The 25526-nt window shown below is 32.9% G+C and overlaps 1 protein-coding gene across 4 annotated transcripts in view; it reads left to right on the top strand.

The window, feature by feature from the left end:
- LOC134278752 (cubilin-like) overlaps positions 1 to 23914 on the top strand; it is a 123469-nt gene extending 99555 nt beyond the window's left edge. For 3 of the 4 annotated variants that reach the window (XM_062761041.1, XM_062761040.1, XM_062761039.1), the window contains 3 exons: positions 11546 to 11659; positions 15047 to 15085; positions 19302 to 23914. In XM_062761041.1, coding sequence (XP_062617025.1) covers positions 11546 to 11659; positions 15047 to 15085; positions 19302 to 19759 — 611 coding nt within the window. In that variant the 3' untranslated portion in view covers positions 19760 to 23914. The remainder of the gene's footprint in view (positions 1 to 11545; positions 11660 to 15046; positions 15086 to 19301) is intronic. The other variant, XM_062761043.1, reaches the window with a different exon arrangement.
- Positions 23915 to 25526: the final 1612 nt, after the last annotated feature.

Genomic DNA, 25526 nt, shown 5'->3' with positions numbered 1-25526 from the left:
CCCCCCCCCTCCCTCTGTTGCTACGTGCCTATCTTGATTTTTTTTTTTTATTCTAAAAGAGTCGCTAGCGTTTTCTTTAGCAGTTGTAGATTAGCTTTTCTTATTGTACATATGTAATTTCTTGTATTTCCCAATATACGCCATACGGTTTCTGTTTTCTGTAGTACAAAATTTAATGCATAAATGTTACTTATGTGGAGTGGTGGTATTTTATCTCCATAAACATGTATTAATATGGTCGCAATATAAAGATTAGTGCAAAATATAAAAAAAGTACGTAAGGGTTGCCCGCAACCCTGTGTCTCGCCTGCTGTCGCTGTGGTTAGTAAGAAATGATTGTCTGATAAACTGAAGCATTTATTGACATTTCAGAAGGAATAACTCAAAAATACAATAATAAAGAAATGGAACAGCTGACTTAATATCTAATCCCTTGGCGATTATATTGGCATTTATATATATATACATATACCCTGTAAATTCACAAATTATTGTGATGTTTTTATTATTGCGAATATTGCAACGTGTTATGAGTCGCAATAATTTGAACTTGCATTTTGAAATCAAATCCACTGTATATGTATCAAGTCATTCATGCAGAAAATGTAGGTGAAGATTACCTAATTATGGTACTGATATTGTTGGTTACCCATGATGTGTAGACTGACAAATTATCATGCCACTATAAGTTATAGTTGCTGAGATATGGACCTCCACCATAAATTTATGCAAAGTCACTCATGCGGAAAAATGTAGGTCAAGATGACCTAATTCTGGTACAGGCGTTTGTGGTTACCCATGATGTATCCACTGACAAATTATCATGCCACTATAAGTTATAGTTGCTGAGATATGGACCTCCACCATAAATTTATGCAAAGTCACTCATGCGGAAAAATGTAGGTCAAGATGACCTAATTCTGGTACAGGCGTTTGTGGTTACCCATGATGTATCCACTGACTAACTATCATGCCACTATAAGTTATAGTTGCTGAAATATGAACCTCCATTATCAATTTAACCAAAGTCATTCATGCAGAAAAATGTAGGTCAAAATGACCTAATTCTGGTACTGATGTTGTTGGTTACTTATAACCTGTACAATGACAAATCATCATGCCATTATAAGTTATAGATGCTGAGATATGGACCTCCACCAAAAATTTAACCAAAGTCACTCATGCAGAAAAATGTAGGTCAAGATGACCTAATTCTGGTACTGACGTTTGTGGTTACCCATGATGTATCCACTGACTAATTATATCCCTATAACTTATAGTTGCTGGAATATAGGTCTTCACCATAAATTATCATGAAAAAACTAAGTCCAACTTAAGGAAAAAATACGGAAAAATTTGAATTTTTTTTTTCAAAATCATACTTGGGATATAAATTTTTATCCATACTGAATATTGTGTCCAAATTTCAAGAAGACTGAATAAAATTTGAGAAAGTTATTGCAGTTTATAAAACTTTGACATTTGGGTTAACCAAAAGTTGGACGCCGACGACGACGACGACGACGACGGAATCTATGGTCGCTATGTCTCGCTTCGCGACATTCGTCGCAGGCGAGACAAAAAAAGATTCTAGTTTTTCTACATGAAATTCACAAATTACATTTAAACTGTATTGTCTATGCAATCGGAATTACCAATATACCTGGATTAATGTTGAGCGAAATGCATTTACATGTATCTGTGTATATAAAAGACGTACTGTTTCATCACTGACAACTTTCAAAGACGACCGGCTTTCCTTCGTAACAAAGAATCACGTGAGTTCTGCCTCATCTGTTTGACTCTCTACTGTTAATCTTTTAAAAAATCTGAAAATCCATGGATGAAGGGGGGGGGGGGGGGGGGGGGGGGGAGCCCTTAGCTTGATCACAAGTCTAAAGCTGCTGAATGTCGCTGACCATTGTCAGATAAATTTCAGAATTCCACGAACATGTACATGTATACATTGTATGTCCTTTTTTTTTTATTAATCAAATAAGCACCATCCTTCCCAATATACCACTGGCTTCTAAATACCGGTATATATTTGTGTAACAAACATGTAATTTAAGACTTTGTGGACGATTCTGCACGAAATATTTGCAAAAAAATACAATAAATAAACATTTGAGTTTATATGTGCTGCGGCTATTTCGGACTATTAATGTGCATATGTACTAACTAGTATTCGGGAACTTTTTTTTACTAGGATTGTTTTTTTTTTCCCAACTGATATCAACTACACAAGATTTACATCATGTATATAATATTTATTTTTCACAATTAAAGGCTAAAAAACAATGATTGATCTGGCATAACAAAAGGTATTCGAAAAGTTTATTCAATGTATTTACATTTTATTGTATTTTTTATGGTTGTCTTATATATGATTGTTCGGAGGTCACAATATATGCATGATTAGTAAGACTACATGTACATACATTGAGGAAGACTCGTAGAAGAAAATATAATACTGTAATACTGAGGTACGTGTATCACAGATTTTTTAATTACTCTTGTAATAATTAAATTCATATTTTAGTACTGTTTTTCAATAATACATGTACAGCCGGCGGACACTAGTATACGAACTTACAAGTGCATACGATGTACAAACAGCATAAGCACAATCGGTATCTTTAACCACAATTTATTCTTTGTTTTCAAAATATTTTATTTATATTTATAGGTATTTATATAGTTTACTATGTCCAGTGATGGGACTTTAAATAAAAAATCTCATTCTGTGTAAATTAAGCGTCATTGGCATCGAATCAGGAACACTGCATCGGTAGAATATTTTGATCCGTATGCTAACTTTTGTAAAATTCATATTGATCACAAGTGACAACCAACACTATTTTAATAGTGTATACCTAAGATATGTAATGATGAACTTATATGCGGAGTACAAAAGTGGTTGTTGCATGTGAAAGGGTCTAATTTCAGCAAAGATTACTCATTTTTCAGCATAATTTAACGATTTTGCACGACCATTCGATGTTTAGCGCGTATCAGTGACGTCATAGTTAAAAATCACGTCATTTTTGTACCTGTAGAATTTACTTCACATCTTCCTTACTTCAATGCATAACATCAGAAAATGATACAAAGATGATTAAAATGTATTATTTGCGGCAAATTACAGCGAATACCGTACTTTGTTCATTGAACATGTTTTGTAGATTCCAACTAAGATCTGACGTGATACAACTATTTAGAAAGAATATAAATTAAACGGCTATTACAAAATTGTAAAATACATGTTAATTGGGGTCAGTTAAGAGAGTAATTAATTCGTGTTTTCTTTTTCTGATATTAATTTCAGACAATCAATGATTGTTTGCACAAAATTTCATAGTTAAGATTTATCCCAAGCTCTTGCTCTCTCTTTGTTTTAATAAGAGTTAATTGTTTACCTGTCAAAGATCATTGACAGACACGTAAAAATTATGGGGTACATGTACTACCGTTATGTAAAGAAAGGACAAATACGAGCGTTTGATATCCTGCATTTAGATAAAATGTGCAGCTAATATATTAATTTTGAAATTAAATACATTGGATACATCAGACAAACAATGAAAATGATATGAAAAAATTATTAAAATTAAATGAATATTCGACTATCATTCGACTAAAGCATCCGACTATTCGACTAAGCTGTCCGAGTAAAATTGACATCCCTATTTAATTCGCAATAAATTAATGTGAAGTAAACTAATATGAATCAAACTAATGCGAATTAAATTGCGTTCACATGACAGCTAATGGGAAGTAAACTAGTGCAAATTAAAAGTTTACTTCAGCCCGGTGTCAGCACTGCTATTATGACGTCATTTGCAAATCACGTCACCTTCTGCAGAAGCAGATCCATTTGACATGATGGCAAAGTGTCTGTATGATTAACAAAATTTTCCTTAGTTTTTCACTCAAAAATAGCACAAATACCTATATAGCTGACCATCGACAAGTCGTATTTGAAATTTAATTCGAATTAGCTTTGCTTAGAGTTCACACAGAGCTAATGCGAAGTAATTTAATGTGCAGTAAACTAATTCGAATTAAGGGGGGACCTATGTCCAAAAAGTCTTTGTGTGAAATTTTCAAAACTTTGACATCTCTTTCATGGCCACTTGCTTTTAATTTTTAGATATTAAAAACAATACCTTTATATGCTTATTTTTACAAAGGAGCACGTGCAAAAACAGTGTGAAATGCTAAAAATAGATTATTTTCAGAAATTATTGTTCTACCCCAATATGCACTTAAAATAATAAAAAATGTCAAATCACATTCAAAATCAACAGGTATTTGAATAATTTGACTTGTATCTATAAAATGAAGGTAAAATCATTGTAATTCATATCGCATGAAGAAATATAATAGAGCACAAAGTAAGTTAATAACCCCATTTTTCTTGTCGTATTTTTACAATTCCGACATGCATAAAAGGTCATATCTTAAAAATTCTTTGTGTGAAAATGATGTAATTCATATTTTTTGAAAGAAATGAATTATCTCTTTATTTTAATAAGGAAAAAAGTATACCTTTATGATAAAATAAACGAGAAATATGAAGTTTTCTTTTATTTTCGTACTCTTGTGTCATAAATATTGACCTTTCTGCACTAAGACGAAGGTAAGTAAGCACTGGCAAACATCTGCATATAAAATTATTTTGCGGAAAACAAGTATTTTGTTTTGATTAGTACCAATTTACACTGATTTAATCTTTTCTTTTTTGATTCCAATAACCCCCCCCCCCCCCAGCTCTACCCCGTCAACAACCAATACCTTTTAAGAATTAACCTGGGAATGACTTTATACAATTAAAATCTAAATGTGCTAATCAATAAGCAAATATAGGTACAAGTACATTTCTTAATTTTTTTCTAAGTTTTATCGAGAAAAAACAATTAAGGGTAAACATAAAATTAAATATACTTCCCTGATTTAAGCCGCTTTCTTTGTTGTCTTGATTTTTATCTTTTTGCACATATATCAGCATATTATCGAGGTATTTTTTCGCAACTGAAATTGCTATGAATTATCAACCAAAGGAAGATATTTCTAATATCAACAAACTCCATTAATAAAATAAAAGTGCTATTAATGATGTATACATTTTCTTTTTGTAAACTGTGAACATTATTGATTAACAATGTTAAGCCTATATCACAGTTGCAAAAGTCAAAGGTAAAAACAAACGTCGCTATTGTGACGTCACATAACGCTGCTTTGACGTAGAACGACATAGGTCCCCCCTTAAACTAATTTGCATTAAATTCTCTGTGTGAATGCAAAGTGTAGCTAATTCGCAGTAACTTTACGTTTAATTCGAATTAAACTCTCCGTGTGAACAGGGCATTAATTTTAGTCAATAATGCATTAAATATCATTTAAACCTTTGGTGACTGCATGTCTATTAAACTGACATAATTTTCTGGCTAGTCGATGCATTATGACGTCACAAAATGTGTCAATTTCCTCATATTCTGAAAAAGTCAACAAAAACAACCAAATTTTAAAGCTATTTTTCAGTATTTAATATAGAGCGCAACCTCTGATCCAAAATAAGCAACAAGTAAATGATAGAACTGTTTCTGAGGAATACAAGATCTGTTTATTTTTTAGATCAGAGGGTGCACTCATATTATTTTTTTCTCTCAAATATACCTGTTGACAATAATTATATAAAATTCAAGAACATTGCAATTCCATAAAGCCTGTGTTCCGAGACCTGGAGTTTAAGGAAAAAATGTTTTTAATAGGAAATGTTAGTACAAATGGAATATAAAGTGTTAGTCAATAAATCTGTATATCTACAGGGCCATTTTATGCACAAAGTGAACGGAGCTCATTTGTTTTGTAATTTATATTGGGATTTATATCAAGCAGTATTCGATTTCTTTTCAAAGGATTCGGTTCCCTATTTTATTGACCAATTTCTCTAAAAATTGGCTAGTTTTCTTCTCAAATTTTTTTTCTTAAAATGCTTTCTCAATTTTTTGATATCTTGTTAATTTTAGGAGTTTTAGTGGATGTGTTATATTAAGCTTATAAATGACTCTTATTGAAACACAATGGAGTGTCAGAAATCTGAGGTATAGTTTTTAAATACAACTCAACTTTTAGAAATGGAATGCAAGAAAGTTAATGATAGAAACTAATACAGTTGTCTGATTGCTATAAAGTCTTTGTGGCAGTATTTTCAATTATTGTACCTTACTAATTTTTCACTTTTTAAGAGTAAATCAATATATTTTGCTGATCCCCTGAAAATCACCATAAAAAGACTGACTTCTTGCAATGTGATGAACTGATGGACACCTATTCAGAAACAGCACATTTTTTTAATCATTAAAAGCACCAATATGTTTCAAATAACGTAGCTAAATCAATTAAAGTTATAAAAAAAAGGAGGCTGCCCCTTGGGAAATAGACTTGCTTTTGAAGAAATGGAATCTTGCTGACTCCTTTGATGATATGCTTTTTTAGCTCTACTGGTCAGAGACCAGAAGAGCTTATGCGATAGTTATGCGTCCGTCGTCCGTCCGTCTGTCTGTCTGTCTGTAAACAATTTTTCAAAATGCTACTCCTCCTACAGTTTTGGTCCGATTTCAATATAACTTGGCACACAAGTAGACTAAACTAAGATACATAATTCTGTGTATCGGTTTTTGATTTCGATGAACGATGTTGCCATTGTTACTAAAAATAGAAATTTCTGTGAAATTCTTTCAAAATGCTACTCCTCCTACAGTTATGGTCTGATTTCAATATATCTTGGCACACAAGTACACTACACTAAGATACATAATTCTGTGTATCGGTTTTTGATTTCCATGAACGGTGTTGCCGTTGTTACTAAAAATAGAAATTTCTGTGAAATTCTTTCAAAATGCTACTCCTACTACAGCTTTCGCCTGATTTCAATATAACTTGGCACACAAGTACACTACACTAAGATACATTATTCTGTATATCGGTTTTTGATTTCCATGAACGGTGTTGCCGTTGTTACTAAAAATAGAAATTTCTGTGAAATTCTTTCAAAATGCTACTCCTCCTACAGTTTTGGTCTGATTCCAATATAACTTGGCACACAAGTACACTACACTAAGATACATAATTCTGTGTATCAGTTTTTGATTTCGATGAATGGTGTTGCCGTTGTTACTAAAAATAGAAATTTCCGTGAAATTCTTTCAAAATGCTACTCCTCCTACAGTTTTGGTCTGATTTCAATATAAATTGGCACACAAGTAGACTACACTAAAATACATAATTCTGTGTATCGGTTTTAGATTTCAATGAACGGTGTTGCCGTTGTTACTAAAAATAGAAATTTCTGTTAAAAACTCTCAAAATTCTACTCCAAATACAGTTTAAGTCTGATTATAATATAATGTGGCATGCAAGTAGACTACACTAAGAACATAAAGAGACTTAATCAAGGATCATTATTCTTTTTATTGCTGTGGTAAAGTTTCAGTTCCCAACTTTTCTCTTCCTTTCCTGAAGTACAAACCAGTAGAGCTTCAGTCTCCACAGAGACTTCTGGTTTTGTATAATATTACATTCCTATTTTGAAATATTTCAAAATGAAGACATAATTATGTTGTATTTTTATACGCCCGTCTTAAAACCGTCCATATTATGTTATAGGCTTCATGTCCGTCCGTCCGTCTGTCCATTCGTGTCTGGCTCATAACTTGAATACTATTAGACTTAGGATTATCAAACTTTGACAGTTGATACTTCTTGGGTAGACGATGTGTCGCGCACAAAAAGTAGGTTGCTCTGACCTTTAATAACGATGCTATGGCCAAATATGAAAAAATCCTGTCCGGCTCATATCTAGAAAACTATTAGACCTGGAGCTTTCAAATTTGGCAAAATTATACATCTTAGGTTGAAGATGTGTCACGGCCTATTTCAGGGTCACTGTGACCTTTAATTTAAGTGAATTTAAAAAAAAAAAACTAAGTCTTTAATATGCTCATATCTAGAAAACTATTAGACCTAGAGCTTTCAAATTTGGCAAAATTATACATCTTATGTTGAAGGTGTGTCGCGGCCTATTTCAAGGTCACTGTGACCTTTAATTCAAGTGAATTTTAAAAAAAAAAACTAAGTCTTTAATATTTTGAATTTCATAATCCTAAAAAATGTGAAAACATAGATGTATCCTTATTTAAAAATTTTAAATCAAGTAAAAAACTTATTTTTTCATCATATACTTTACAGCAATCTGTAACAAATGTTAATGTTTAGAGAGGAATTCAGTTTGTCCCATGGACATAATTATCAAGCACTTGTCAAGAAGAATTTTGATAGCAGAAATTTGCATGTCAAATTAGAGAGAAATTAATGAGTTTATTGTCAGGAGCTATCTGGTAGTCTAAGAGCATCTCTGATCATGCAGCTGTTATCTTAATTTATCTCTTGGGAGTTGGGCAAAAAGAAATGGCCTCATAGTTGCTTGTGTTAATTAAGAGTTCTTGATGGCTATAGTCCAGATAAAGATTTCAATTGGTGTAATGTAATTGAAACAAATTCATGTTTTAGTGTATGATTAAAACTAAATTAGTATTGTATAATATAATTAAAACTAATTATACATGTGTTCATTGAAAAAAAAATTACATTTCAATTTTTAATTGCTATCCGTTTTCATCTGTCGTCGTACGTCGTTCGTAAACTTTTGAACATTTTAGCTTCTTCTCTGGAACCACTGAACCAATTTCAACCAAATTTGGTAAACAGCATCTATGGGTGAAGGGGAACAAAAATTGTGAATTTCATGGTCCCTGCCCCCCTGGGGCCTGAGGGGTGGGGCCAAAACCACTAAAAGTAGTGCAATTTTTAAAAATCCTCTTCTTTACTCCTGGACACCAAGCAGTCAAACTGTTGACATGATTGTAATCAACATTGAGTCCTCTACCAAATTGTGATATTTATGGCCCCTGGGTCAGGGGTTCTGGTGATAGAGTGGAGTTATATAGATCATGTAGTAAAAGTGCATTATTTCTTTGAAAATCTTCCTCTCTGCTTCTGGGTATTAAACAAACTAACCAAGTACATAGTAATGATGATCAAGAGTTCGTCTTCAAAATTGTGAATTTCATGGCCCCTGGGTCAGGGGTTCTGGTGTTAGGGCGGGGCTATATAGATCATATAGTAAAATTGCATTATTTCTTTGAAAATCTTCTTCTCTGCTCCTGGGTATTAAATAAACTAACTAAGAACATAGTTATGATGACCAAGAGTGTCTCTTAAAAAATTGTGAATTTCATGGCCCCTGGGTCAGGGGCTCTGGTGTTAGGTTGGGGCTCTATTGATTGTATAGTGAAAATACATTAATTCTTCAAAAATCTTCTTCTTTGCTCCTGGGTATTAAACAAACTAACTTAGAATATTGTTATGATGAGCAAGAGTGTTTCTACCAAACTTGTGAATATTATGACCCCTCGGTTGGGGTTTCTGGTGTTAGGGTGGGGCTCTATTGATTACAGTGAACCGTCAGATATCCGGACGCCAGATATCCGGATGCTTCAGTATCCGGACGACTTTTCCTGGGAACAGATTTTTTTTAATGTTATTTGTTCTTGTTTAACTGGTAATTCAGATATCCGGACGCTTTACATATCCGGACAAATTGACTAGGACAAAAGCGTCCGGATAAATGAGGCTCCACTGTATATACATTGTAGTAAAAATACATTGATTCTTTAAAAATCTTCTTCACTGTTCCTGGGTATTAAACCAATGAAGTATGAACATATTTATGATTAGGAAGGTTATCTCTTCCAAAATTGTCAATTTCATGACCCCTGGGTCAGGTGTTCTGGTGTTAGGGCGGGGTTCTAATGATTATATAGTGAAAATGCATGAATTTTTTGAAAATATTTTTCTTTGCTCCTGGGTATTGTGCCTATGATCTAAGTATATATATTTATGATGAAGAAAGGTGCATCTAGCAAAATGGTTAATTCCATGCCCCCGGATCGGGGGGCCGGGGGGGGGGGGGGGGGGGGGTTATTACCTAGTCTGAAAAATAAATTAATGCTTTAAATCTGCTCTTTGGTATTAATAAATAATTTCTGATGAAATAAAATTTATGATAAAATTTCCAAAATTTTGAAATATGTGGTTCCTTTGGGGTGGGGTGCACAACTGGTTACAAAGTGGAAATGCCTTTTCTCTTTGTTATTCTGATCTACCTTTGGGTATTAAGTAACTAGAGTAAGCATGTTAAGTGTATAATTATAATAAGCAACAGTGCCTCCTTCAAAATTGTGAATTTTATGGCCTCTGGTTTAAAACACAAACCAAATTCCATTGTTTGAAAGTTGTTACATGATACTCAGGTGACCTATAAGGCCCTTGGGCCTCTTGTTATTTATTTGCAACAAATTGCAGTCATATCTCACTTAGAATTTTATAGTCTAAAGAATAATTTATTTTTGATTTTTTTATTAGACTGTAGCATTTCCCTTATTCCATAAAATATGCAATAAACAATTTAAAGCTGCAGATGGATATTTGTTAAGTTCTAGCACAGCCAGTTTAGAATTATATGATGTATTATTTGTTATAATTAATCCCTACACTTTAAGTCTCTTATAGATATATGTACAATATTTTTAACATGATAAGAAATGGAAATTAGATCATTGAAATCTGTGTCAATCTGTTAATCAAGCTTATCTGATTTTCTTGCACCTTAATCAATTTATGATTATTGAACAATATATTTGACGGGCGTATCATGCTGTGGCGGGGCACTTTATTCTAGTTTTTAATGGAAAATACAATATGAAATTTGTGTAACGTGATTGTTGTAAGATCACCTTAAATTTCAAACACAAAGGATATAGGGTTAACAGAATACCTTCCTCCACGCTTACTGTCAGTAAACTTCTTCCTGATAAAATGTTGATTGCTTGTATTTTTATGCATTTTCATAGTGTTATATGAATATAGGAACAGCTGTATGATTCTTTCTTAACATTAATACATTTGTGTTAAAAAAATGTTTTAAAATCAAAATTTTAAGAGCGACTTGGAGCAGCTGCCAGGAAATCAAAACCCTTTGAGATAAGTAGATAACCATTGATTTCAGATATTGAGGTTTATATATGTAAACAAAAAGGGGACTTGGACTTTCAACTCGCTTTAACATACTCTAAACATTGAAGATATTGACTTCTAGATGCCAACACGTAACTGTTTTATGAAAAGTTATTAAAACTTTTTTAACCTCTAGATAAGTTAATGTGGACAACAGTTAAGATTCACATTCTGAGCAGAGATACACTGTAGCAAAAATAATGAAAGAGAAGAAATTTGAATTTTGTGTATATAGGAAAGTACCTTTTATCATCTTAAAACTAAGAATTTGATTTCATCAAAATGACCTGGCACAAAAGCAATGTATTGCAGAGTTTTTGGAAGTATTTATGTCAGTATTTTGTTCCATGTATATTGTACCTTTAGTTATTGCATATTAAAAATTTTGACTTTTCTTTATCTACAGTCAGCTGTGATTTCTTCCGATGCTCAAAAAGTGAGTACTGCATTCACACTGAACTAGCATGTAACCAGGTGCCTAACTGTGGGAGTGGAGATAACTCAGATGAAGAAGAGGGCTGTAAGTCAAACTATTCTAAATAGATCGGATTGTTCTCCCCTTATCTTAACATGGATTTGTTTCATTTTGTGAAATACGTAGCAAAGCATGAATAATTGTGTATAGAACACATTCTTTTTTAATTCAAAATTAACTCATATAGGTATATGTATGTTACATTAATCTTATTTTGGTAATGAAATATTCTTCCTGACAAGTTTTAATATGGACATGATTTGTCTATATACATGTTTTGAAAGAGGAGATTCTGGACTTCAAACTAAAATGCAGGATTTTAAAACAATTTCATACAGTTTATTTGCTTTGCCTATACATGTATTGCAAATAACATGAAATAAACCTGATCAGCTGAAATAAATAGTGATACAGGAGAATCTTGCAGGCAGTTATTTGTTCTAACACACACACCCAACCCCAACCCCAACCCTCCTTTCCAAAAAAAAAAAAAACAGAACTCTCTACATATTAAATGTATTAACAGATATCTTGAAAAATGTGTGTGAGATGAAAGCCCAGTCAAGTTTTTTTTAGATTCTAATAGACTTGTTTTTATCTGTCTATCTGTAATTAATGAATTTTTATACATATTTTCATTAAGATACAAATTCAAATATGCAAGGTCATGTTAATTAATTACTTTTAGATATTTTTTTTCACTCAAGCCCCTAAGAAAAGGAAAATGGGTCTAGACTTTTTTTTTAGCTCACCTGAGCTGAAGGCCGTTGTCTGTCGTTGTCGTCCTTAACTTTAATTTCACATTTTCGACTTAATCTCTAGAACCACTGTGCCAATTTCAACCAAATTTGGTACAAAGTATCCTTAGGTGAAGGGGATTCAAATTTATTCAAATGAACGACCATGCCCTTATTCAAGGGGAGATAATTTAGAAATAGTGAAAATTTGATGGTATGTTTTAAAAATCTTCTTCTCAAGAACCACTGTGCCAGGAAAGATGAAACTTATAGGGAAGCATTCTCAGGTAGTGCAGATTCAAGTTTGTTCCAATCATGACCCCCAGGGGGTAGGGCAGGGCCACAATGGCCGATCAAAGTTTTACATAGAAATATATAGGAAAATTCTTTAAATATCTTCTTTTCAAGAACCACTGTGCCAGGAAATATGAAACTTATAGGGAAGCATCCTCAGATAGTGTAGATTCAAATTTCTTCAAATTATGACCCCCGATGGCCGATCAAAGTTTCACATAGAAATATGTAGGAAAATTCCTTTAAAGTCTTCTGCTCTGGAATAGCAAAGGCATGAATGATCATATTTTTATGGAAGCATCCTCAAGAAGTGGAAATTCAAGTTTGTGCAAATTATGACCCCTGGCGCTATGGCGGGGCCACAACATGGAATCCCAGTTTAACATAGAAACATGTAGAAAAAATCTTTAAAAATCTTCTTTTCAAAAATAGCAAAGCCATGATTAGTCCTATTCATATGGAAGCATTCTCAGGTAGTGTAGATTCAATTTTGTTCAAGTCATGACCCCCGGGGGTAGGGCGGGGCCACAATGTAAGTTCAAATGTAAAGGGCAATAAAGCCACAGGTAGTCAAAGAAATATACAAGCATCCTTAGTTAGTGTTGATTCAAGGTTGTTCATATCATACCCTCTCCATTTTAAGGATTGTTTGGGACCAGTATTGGCTTTCAACTTTTCAATAATAAACTGATTTATGCTTTTTTCCTAGCCACATTGCTCAGGTGAGTGATGTGGCCCATGGGCCTCTTGTTTTGCATTAAACCCTAGTTTATTGATCCTTTGGCAAGCAGGTTGGCTCTACAAAGGATTACATACTTCAATTAAAACTGTTTAGCATATTTTTTTTAATCTGAAATAGTCAGGGTTACAGAAAGTCAAAGCATTAGTATTAATGGTTCAAGTTTGTCAACATAAGATATCCGTAAGGACAGGGCTTGGTCCAGAAAAAAGGTTTACAATTAACCAAAGAAAGAAGTAAAAAAAATACTCTGAATCCTTTTTTGCTAGTTAACAGATTTCCACTTTATACATAAGCATTTTCACATAGATTATTGGGATGTGGTGAAAAAGCCAATTTGTTTAGACTGTTGCCCTTTTTTTTGGCAAGGAAAAAATCTACAAAAGGATTTTAGTTTTACACATATATATTTGAAGAAAATAGGATGAATAAAGAGCTACATATTGTCAAAAATTTATGATATGCCTAGTGTAGTTTTATTATTAAGATCATGCATGGTCCTTGATCATCATGACAGAAATCATTTTTACAGTAACTCTACCAAAATAAAGGTCCTGGAGTTTTTATACTGAAAAGCAAAAGAAATGCAACAAGCAATGATCTACAAATATTAGATTTTTTTATCTAATGATTTTCAAAAATGAACACAGCTAAGGTAAAGATGGATTTTAAATCTACAGAGATTTGATAAATATGTTAAATGATTATCTTTTTTATTTAGAAGGTAACACTTGACTGTTACGTGTAAAACATCCCCTTTCCCGACCATCCAATTTCTGCCATGCACGTCAATTGCAGTTTGATTTCTCCAATGCAGTAGGTTCATCAATCTCGGGATCTAAGCGAAAGAAATATTTGCCATTTTTGAATACCTGTTTTTCAGTTGATGAGGTCAAATTTTCTGTAGGCTAGCGCAGTGTAGTAACCCTTGGACTTCTGCCCCAAATACTAGCTGTCATTCATGCTACTAATACATATTAAGAGCCTGTTGAGGCATGATGAAGTGCATGTATGCATCTGCATCTCTTTATCACCTTTACTTTGAGATTTTCCAGCTAGAGCAATGGGAATGTGTACTAATTAGTCATTTTCAGGAAGTCTTTTCATTGCATACAAGTAAAGAAAGGATCGAGAAATTATTTTTTGAATTGATTGCTGTATTTCTTATGATGAACAAATACAATCCCTTAAAACCCTATTTTATTGCCAAATGTTTTGTTAGACATGAAATTTTTGATTTTTGTTAATGGGACTCAAACTTAACTTCTCGTAATGGTATGATGAATTATTCAACTGATAAATTACCTATTTTTATTAAGTTGAAGATATCCTTACTTTTTAGATACAAAATTATGTTCTGTATATAATATTTTCCCCTAAAATAGGATGTTGCATTTTTTTGCGTTTCAGTATACGATAAAATTCTTGTAGTTTTGAGGGGGAAAAAATCAAGTTTATTTAATGTTTATAAAGACATGTGGCATGTTTGGTATTCTATATAAATGCAAAATTAATTACTTCTAAAACAATGTAAAAAGAAGACTTGATTGAAACAATCTATATTTCTCACATAAAACTCTTCAACACCCTACTTCACATCAGAAAATCTTAAGTCACCATATGTTTCAGTGTAGGATAAAAACTTGTATATATTTTTATTAGGTCCAACACCGTTCCCCAAAAGAGGGGAGTCCTCCTCAGGTATCAGTATACATTTAGTGCAGAGTGATTTATCGTTTTCCAAGTTTGATTTTGTTTGATAAATTCAATATTTGGCATAATATTGACTGCTTTGTCCTACTAACACATTCTGACTTGAAGTTTGACTTCTATGCTTTAATAACAAATATCAGTCAGGAAAATTTATTATACCTCTACTGATTTTTCACTGTTTTAGAGTATATTAATATATCTTACTGATTTTCTGAAAATTGCCATAAAGAGACTGACTCCCTGCAAAAAGTTGTGTCAGTTTGATGAACTGATACACATTTATTCGGAACACCTAGCAATTTCCTTAAATCATATGTAAAGTACTGATGTGTTCCAAATAGAAACATGTATATTCATAATGTTCATGCAGTTTAAAATTATATATTTACATTTGTGTGTTTTTCTACTAAGCCAACTGTGAAATTGATTTGAAAACCATTTTTGTGTATACTCACTTGTAGAAATGTACACGGAGAAATGTGTGTTAACGAGGCGTCAAAATTAGGCTACAGTGACTTTAGTAAAAGTATAATGATATAGGGCAACGAGAAATTCAAATATTGAGTATATTTTTGGTGCTTCCAAACATGTAAAATGTAAATTTAAGGAATGTTTTTAAGTTTAGTGTGAATTATTGGTGTGTGAATCACACAGACTTGCATATAGGCATATTTTTTTATGAAGCGCTAGCACGCTTCATGAAATATGCCTACATGACAAGTCTGTGTGATTCACACACCAATAACTCACACAAAACATTTCTTAAGTATAAGGAAGTGGGTCTGATTTTATGGGAAAGAATAATGTGTTATAGTGACATCATCATGGTCAACTAATGTGCATTGGAGCTAGATGGTTGTAGTGTAAATTGTTTATGAAATAAAGTTGCTTGCATTTACATGTTTTTTTTTTTGATAGACCATTGATTCAAATGCAAATTAAGGCCTCTTAATTGTGGAAATTATTTATTTGATCTATACATTCTTAGAAGTAAATTTTTCCATTGCGCTGCATATATGCATATATTTTATAAAACAGAATTGCATTTACGGGTTTTGAAAATAGATTAATTTTGGTATCGGTATAATAAAACAGTTAAAGTATATCGTTAAGGAAGTCTGCAAGATTCCAGTTCCCCTGAAGCAGCCCACCTCCCTCACCTGTGCCTCGGGAAATAGACTTGCTCATGTGAAATTGGAATCTTGCTGACTTCCTTAACAATATACTTTTACTGTAAAATGATAAATCAAGTAAACCAATTTTTTTAAGTTTTGCGAAAAGAAAAAAAAACATAAAAATACTGAAATCAAAGTATGCAATTCATTAAGCACTCTGCAAAATTATAACAGTACTGTAAAAATCGACATTCTGAAATATATCCTTGTTATAATAGTAAGTTTTATACAATTATGGACTCCGGTGAATTTGGTTTGATATTCACCAGTAAAGTATCAATATTGACCTGTGCTTTACAGTGGTCAATAAAAGATGTATAATTGATTATTAGGTATTTTTTCTTTTGCTGTTGCACACACACAGAGACTGCAGTGATCACAGCCTCGTTTCCAGTGAAAAGATGTAGTGATTTGAGCCATTTGCATAGACTATGTAGAGGCTAAGAATATATAATTTAATAGGGCACAGCAAAGTGGAGTATCCCCTCACAAAGAGCATATATTTGAATCGAGACAGCATTTGACATTGATGATAATGCAAATTACATCACTTCTGTTTTGTACAAAGACAAACTCACACACAAACAAAAACACACATAATTGCATTACTATTACCCCTCCAACTTTGAGAAAATAATTATTATATGATGTAATGAACTGTTTGGATTTTTATGATTTTATTGGGATTATATAATTTGATACTTTGAAATATGTTTTATACTTTTATGTGACCATGACTGAATGCTATTGCTAATGTAGCTTACATGAGATTTAAAAATGTGAATGAGCTTCATTTATGAAAGATGCTACTCATTTAAATGTGCATTTCACACTCTTAGCTCTTCCGAGCTGAAGGCTCAAGAAGCTTACGCTACTGGTCTGAGATAATGTTAAATTTTTGGAAATGTTATTTGAAAATCTTTTCCTCTGCTCCTAGGTACATGTATTATGCCGATGATCTAAGTACATAGTTATGGTGAGGAGGGGTGCCTCTTTGAAAATAGTGAAAATGATTTTAAATTCAAAAATGGCTCATGGGTCAGGGATACTGCATGTGAGGGGGAGGAGCTCTAATGAGTATATACTGCACTTGAATTAATGCTTCAAAATCTGCTCTTTGGTATGAATCAAAGATTTTTGATGAAGAAGAATACCTTTTCCAAAATACAAATGTAATTAAATGACAGGATCAGGGATTCCTGTGGGATGGGATTTTCTTTGTTCCTAAGCTCTGCCTCTTGGAATTAAAGTAAACATGTTTTAAAAGTGTACAGTTGTGATTTGCAATGGTGCTTCTTTCAAAATTGTGAATTTCGAGGCCTCTGGTTTAAATCACAAACCTAATTCAATTGTTGGAAAGTTATGTCATGATACTCAGGTGACCTATAAGGCCTGTGGGCCTCTTATTTTCATTTAGCAGCTCTTCAATTGTTGACCTAGTGACAGCATTATTTATGAGAAGAGTGGGTTTAGGTCCCTGGGCCTTGCAATTAATATTCTCCCAAAGTACTGGATGAATCTTAACAAAACTTGCCCAAAAGGAATTTTGTTTGAAGGAAACAAATTTAAATTTGTTTATAAAAATGTAGGCCTTTATCTGAGCTTCCTGGCCCCTTGCACTAAACCCCATCATTCTTGGAAATAAGGCTTCACCTCCTCTCTGAGACAGATGAATGACATTGACAAATTCTGGGTTTTTTTCTTCTCCTAAACAATAATTTAACAGATGAAATAGATTAAGATCCATGCATTCGTAGGTTTAGAAACTTGGAGAAAGTAAGTCAATGGAACCAGATTAAGTTCTGTCAGACAACACAGACTTAAAATACTTGATGACAGTTGTTCTTTGTTTTTCTTTCCCTAACATTCTACAGGATTATACATGTATCCCATGAATCTTTAGAGTATGGATTATGTGATCCAAAGACAAATTACAACCACAACTTTGTCACTTCCCTATTAGAGAGAAAGCATTTGTTCCTGTATATTTTTGTTTTATCCTTAACGTCCTTGATGAAAAAAAGGTCTGCAAAAGAGAAGATAGGTCGAATTGACATCATAACTCCTGATCCTCAATTTCTGCCTGTAGATTTAGATTATTTATATATAGTACTTTCTTTATTACACTTATTGACACTTAATTTTTAGTATCTATACATGTTTATATATATATACAACTCACCTCGGTAGTGCCTCAAGTCAGAATATTGTTATCATTTAGTTTGAATGTAAATTCTTCATGATTAAATTGTACTTATTAAGTTTTTAGTGTAAAGAAAACTATTTAGGATTTAAAGCATGCATTGATTTTTAATTCATTTTGCATACAAGATTTGAGAATTATTTTTTTATGATTTAATTATTATATTATATTGGAGATATATAGCCTTGTTCTTTTTTTCTTTCTTTCTTTCTTATTAAATCACTTGTACCACATCTATAAGCACTATATTTAGAATTTTCAAATCATCATCCAAATGCAATAAAATTAAGTATTGTGAATTAATTGTGACAAAAAATATTAAAGGGGGGGGGGGGCATGCACAAGTTTGGAGCCTCTCCTCCCTTTGCACATGCAGCTATTTTTTTAACTATGTAAGTATACATAAAGTAAACATAAATACTACAGGGTTTATCACAAATAATCAAATATTTTAAGAAGAAAATGACTAAGGTGTCTTTATCAAATTGGAGAAATAGAAACGAAAGAAACAAGGTTAAGTTGCAATACCAAGGAGATTCTTTACTAAACAGGTAAAACATCGGTGATTAATATATCAGTGTGTAGTTTACTTCAAATTTTGGATCAGACTACATGTATATAGTGTGTGTTGGTCGAGGTGAGTGTATATAGTTGTGTGCTTTCTGTTCTATAGTTTAATGCTTATATTTTTTTTATCATTAATAGTATTTTTATAATACCATATTACTTGCATGTTGATTCCATGATATGAATTTATAATAATCTATATTAATTAAATACTGCATTTTTCTTCTTGATATTTTTGTTTATTCTGGTTTCTTTCCAGGTCCAGCTGTTTCTAAATTTGACATTTTACACATAGCCATTGGAGCCTCTATATCATCGTTTTTCTGCATTGTGTTGGTAATCTGTGGACTTTATCACCGGCGGCGACTCACTCCAGAACAGATGCGGCGGAGGCGGTGTGAGACCCCGCCAGAACAGGACACGGTGGAGGTCCGCTATGTGGCGGCCGATTCCTCCTGTAACACCACAGACCGTCTTCTGCAACTGGAACATGTAGCTCTGAATGGAGAGAATGGCAAGACTTCAGTTTCACATTCATTTCATTCACCAAGTGAAAACAAGAAGCAGTTTCCTGACTCTCCAGTGAGGACACCTAGTGCCACCCCACCTCCTGTCAGTAAGCCCCACCCTGGAGGGGATCAGGACATCAAGACAGTGGACTCGGCTGTCAATCACAAACCCCGGATACCCCGGATACAGAAAGTGTCCATTGTTTAGAATTCCCTCAGGATCTCCTCATAGTAAATCTCTAATGACCTATGTGTTCAGCTTACATAGAAAACATTGTCATCCTCATCAGTTATCACAAGTATGATTGTGCTGATTTGCATGTATGAAACGTGAATTCACACCACTTACTAATGATTGTTAATAGGGTAAAATATTGATGCTACTTGTTGAAATAGTTTGAATGTTGATGCATTGTTATGATTCATTAGTGTGTAAGTTTTGGTTTGTAAGAAAATCAGGTCAGGTCCCTATATTATAGAAAAGAATTTTTTATTTTGTTAGAATTATCAATAATCTGAAGATTTCATCAAGCAGAAACATTTTAAATTGTTTACAAATGCAAACACACTTTTATTGAGTATATTTTGTTTCTTCTTTCATTAAAATTATGTTTTGAATGCAGGGAAAAACTTCAAAAGATGACGTTGTCTTTCCCATTTTTTATATATTAAAGGTTGAGTATATCATAATAGACTTCACACAAAGTAAACGGACTTTGCTTAAGTTTTGTTTTCTTGTTTTATAAACGAGTTCTTTGCAACATTCTTTTCTTCAAAACAATAAAGGATCGATAATATAAACATTTAAAAAGATATATCTTAATATCATATAGTACTGGGTTTTCTTTGCCAGTGTAAAATTTGGCGTTTTGCCTGCTCAAAGGTATGCACTAATCATGCTAATTTTGGTGTTATTTATTTTAGCTGACACGGAGTTCCAGCTCTTTACAGATAAACACTAAAAACTGACTATTTTAGGGATTAAAATTTTAGCAGGCTACCATCAGAACGCCTAAATAAGCCAAAATTAGCACCCATCTAAAATAACCCGCAATACGGTACTTGATATGGCGATTGCTTAACTTAGTGGAAGTCTCTAGTGGTAAAGGTAGAAAACGTCTATTGGATGGGGACTATGTGCTATTGAATACAATGCAAGATCGATCATTGTGGAGTTTGTGAAGGCAGATAAGAAATAAATCCTGTTGAAAGGAGATGGGCGAACTTAGCGTGCAGAAACCACAATAGTTTCAGATACATAAAAGTCATATATTCAAATTGTGCATTAAGTATTTAGACTAATTAAGGTTCTCATTATTGAATTTTATGAAATCATGATTAACAAAAAGTTTTGAGAAAAATTTTTCGTTAAAATTTATTTTATATAAAAAAAATAATGGGGTATCAATTGGGTTCGAACCCTGGCAATAAATTCATCAGTAGCATTCTCTGTTGAGTCTAGCACGCTAACCACTACGCTACACAAGTCCTGAGGAAGGATGGCATTTAAATCATGTTTGTTATATGACCATTGACTTAGTGTACTTCAAGTATTTCTCGAAAAGATACGGAAGTCATGTCATAAAGGTTTAGGTATAGTGGGTCTTTGCTCCATAATTTTGGAAACCAAAATTTGTATGCTTGTAAACTATGCAAACTTTGAGGACGAACTTTCCAAAAAATGGAGAGAAGACCCACTCATATCGAAAACTAATGTTATAATAGTGTAAAAAATGACTCGTTTTGTCCTCTTTCCCTTGTATAATATTACAAAGGCAAATAACTCCAATCTTCATGAGATTTGCGCAAGTTGTAGAGATTTTACATAACGTATACTTTAATGTTAGATGAAATATTAAGGAAAATTTTGATATAATTTTCTCGTCATGTTCACCCATCTCCTTTCGCTGAACCAGCCTAATAAATGTTTGAGAGGAGCTAGTCCTCAGATGATACATTTTTTTCGTACTTTTTACTAAGCGGACTCTTCTCATTTAATTTTCATTGAAAATCGTTGATTTTGAAAGCTGGTCAAGTACTTTATTTTGCAATCTACTATTTGGATTTCAACCCTTGGCAATACATTGTATTTATGGCAGAATAATTGTTTGAATCATTTGATTGTCACTACTGTAAACAATGTTATGCTCCAGAAATCTCACAAGATTTGGAGCTTTCTTGACTCTCACGCAAAAGAGCGGCAGCAAGTTAGATACTTTAACTGTGAGGTACTCGCAGTACTACGTATTGGTGTAAATTTTATGACCTATTTTGCTTGTGATTAAGGCAAAAAATTATATTTTTTTTATAGTAAGATATGCTGTGAGTCAAAGATTTCCAAAATTTCACTTTCTACAGCTAGCATTATACTATTTTTAACAATTGATTGTCACTACAATCCCATTATTGTGAAAATCTGAATGAAAAAATTAAAAACTATGCAGATACATGTGTAAACACAACCAAAGTTGATATTTTTAAGATTTTTAGCTCACCTCAATGAAGTTGGGGGAACTCATGTGATACCCTCAGCATCGGTGTCAGCGTCCAAATTAACGTTTTTGTAGCTATTTTTCTTTGTAAGTAGTTGTATGCCCCATATTGATCATAGATGCATGGAACATGCTTCTACCGTGTTTCATTGTACCAGATGAGGTTTCAGGTGCTGAATTTGCAGCAAAGAAATGACCAGGTTAATGTTTTTGGAGCAGGTTAACATTTTTGGTACAGTTTGTGGTCTAGGTCTTATTTCCAATTAACTATAAGCCCTATGATGGCCAAACTTGCATGGATGATACATCTAAGGATGCACACTACCAGACTTGCTTCGGATGCTGGATCTGACTTACATTTTCCGGATGAGTGAACAGGTTAATGTTTGGGTTCAGGTCCCATTTCCATGTAACTATGAGCCCTGTGATGACCAAACTTGCATAGATGAAACATCAAAGAATGCACACTGATAGATTTGCTTCGGATGCTGGATCCCACATACATTTTCCAGATAATGGACCAGGTAAAAGTTATGGGTTCAAGTTTTAACACCAAGAAACTATAAGGCTTATATTAACCAAATTTTCATAAATGATGCGTCAAGAGATGAACACTCTCAAACTTGCTTCAGATGCTGGATTTGAATTACATTTTCTTGATAGGCCACTAGTTTGAAGTTTTTGGATAGGTCTATTTCTAAGAAACTGCATGCTTTATCAGATCAAAATTACATAAATTTTGCTTTTTGGGATCTTAACTTCTAGAATGTTGGTTAATTGTGGGACTTTGCCTAAATTAAGACAACATTCGTTGAGGTGAGCTCTGTAATCTCTGATTACCTATGTTTGATAAATAATGTATGTATCATCTGTCATTAAATTCATAAAAGAAATGACATTAAATTTTCAAATTACATGTACAGAAGCAAGAGTTTCTTATTGGAAGTTTTATTTAAACGTTGGCAGTATGAAAACTTGTATGTGATTCAGATTGAAACCTTTAGATTTTATATCTCTGTTAATAAAATAATGAAGTAGGATGAAAATTTTCCACAAGACTAGTATTTTATCTATTTTTCATTGTTTTGCAAATGTTAATATTTCAAATTTTTATTTGATCAGTGATAATCAAAACTGGCACAATATTATAATGTTATTCTGCATTGTCATTGATGTGATGAAGAGATTGTTCTGGTGAGCATTGTAGTCCATAGCCTAATGTTTTCAAACCCACAGGCTCTAATGGGGGTTTATTTCTGTATTGTGACTGAGCTTATTTCAACTAAACTTTGGGCAAACGTTTGTAGATAAAAAAAATTTGATATGCCCATCTTAGGTGAGATGAATCATAGAATAAATACCATGAGGCTTTTGAATAATTAAACTTCGTCAGCTGATATTTCTTGGGTAGGAAAGATGTCACACATTAGAAAAAGGTATCTTTCAACTTTAAGGACAGACGAGACGTTCCTCTATAATATATATAATTTTTTCCAAGATTTTGTCATTGAACAATTACTATTTTAACATGTTTACTCACAAAAATTGAGGTACCTTACCGGGCATTTGTGCGAGATACAAGAGGATGGCATTTCTTAAATAACCCTTTAGAGAAAAAAATTAGTTTGCCAAAATCACATTTTTAGTGTTTCAAATTAAAAAAAAAAACAATTAGAAACCACTTTAGAAATCATAAAGTTATTAAAATTTTGTATATTTTTCATACTTTATGAAAATGTACAAAACAGATATTTGGGGAACGTATCGTCTGACCTTAAGTTGTTATGGCCAAATATGGTAAAACGCTTGGCTCATTATAGAAAAAAAATTAAATTATGTATTTTCCATTTTCCAAGAAAAAATCTATTTGTGTTCTTTACATTTTTACATATTAAAAACTTAGAGAATAAGATAAACCGTACGCGGCGTTTGACGCTAGAAGAGCGTGCTAAAGCAGACAGTATGACGTCTGCATGGGGTTCCTTTAGAGAAATCTGTAAAAAATGAAAGCAACAAAGAGATTATGAATTCCTCTAATGAAAAATTTTTGCAAAAAGATTTATTTAACAAACATTAAAATGTTTACTATAGATAGCCACGGCATTAAGTTAGCAGCATACAATAAGTTGAAAAGTTTCACAACACTGGGTCAACCGGAAGTTGAGTGGATTTGGTATGGACACTAGTGCACCTTATGATTACTAGGAGATATGATAGTCAATGACTTTATTTGAATTTTCACCAAGATAACGGGGGGACCTATTGTGGCAACCACACAGACCACCTTTTAGTGATCAAGAATTTCATATCTAGGAAAACTGGTGCACAGTTCACATCCGGAAATTGGTTTTCGGTCAAGAAGGTCACTCAAGGGTCTTTTCATACCAAGACATTTGTCAATTCCACTGTTTATTTATTTATTCATTTTGGAAATAATGGCATATTATATACACTAGTACTGATCCGGCAAATGCTCAATTCACAGATAAGAATGAAAGGAAAAGTGAGCAAGCTCACATACCCCAAGCTCCCCCAAAATTCAAAGTGCCGAAAATCCCGAAAAAATAAAGGAATCAGAATTTCCTGATGCACATCCACATATTAAATGTGTGCAAAGTTTCACAATATTCTGTGCAGCTGTTAATGAGGAGTTAACAAAAATGACAAAACTGTTCATCTCTATATTCAAGGTATGACCAAAGATCTAAATTGAAAAGTGCGAAATTCCCGGAAAAAAAGGAATCGGAATTTCCTAGTAATATGCATATCTACACATTGTGTCCTAAATATCTGAAAAGTTTGAATATATCTGTGCAGCGGTTTATGAGGAGTTGTGCTGACAAAAAAAAAAACAGGACTGACTGACACTCTGACTGAATGACTGACTGACGGAAGGGTCAAAAACGTCATACCTCACGCAACTTGTGCGTGAGGTAACTATAATTAACAAGTGGTGCGTTAGCAATTTTGTCTAGTATATGTGCGATTCCAATTTTTAGATTGCCAAGGAATATGGACTTTTCTTAACGTAAAGTAGTTAGTGGAACATTCTGATGTTCAAAAATTCTTGTTTTTGTGTTTTTTTTTTAAACAAGTGATTAATAATATTGCCATACGAAGTATTAAAGAACAGAGTTCTATACATGTATTTGTATCTTCATATTTTAAAAAGATGGTTATGTATCGAACTTGTCAAGTTTATATTGTAAAATTCTTACTGTATTGATGAACCTTCCTGGATGAATAGATTCTAAGAGGAAAAGTAGTTACTAGGCCTTTCATATACTCACTTATGTATTCTTTGTGACAAGACCTTTCATTGAATACCAACAATTTTGACCTTGACCTTGGAGTTACTTTTAAAACTTAAACCTCGGCCATAACTTTTGAACGGTAAGGGCCAGTGCTTTCATACTTCACATAATATGTAACCCTTGTGAGAAGACCTTTCATTGGATACCAAGAGCTTTGATCTTGGAGTTT

The sequence above is a fragment of the Saccostrea cucullata genome, unplaced genomic scaffold (assembly GCF_032062105.1).
Source record: "Saccostrea cucullata isolate Sc308-1 unplaced genomic scaffold, CSIRO_AGI_Scuc_v1 ctg909, whole genome shotgun sequence".
NCBI lineage: Eukaryota > Metazoa > Mollusca > Bivalvia > Ostreida > Ostreidae > Saccostrea > Saccostrea cuccullata.
The sequence above is the reverse complement of the archived record's forward strand: the minus strand, read 5'-3'. Positions and strand labels throughout refer to the sequence as shown.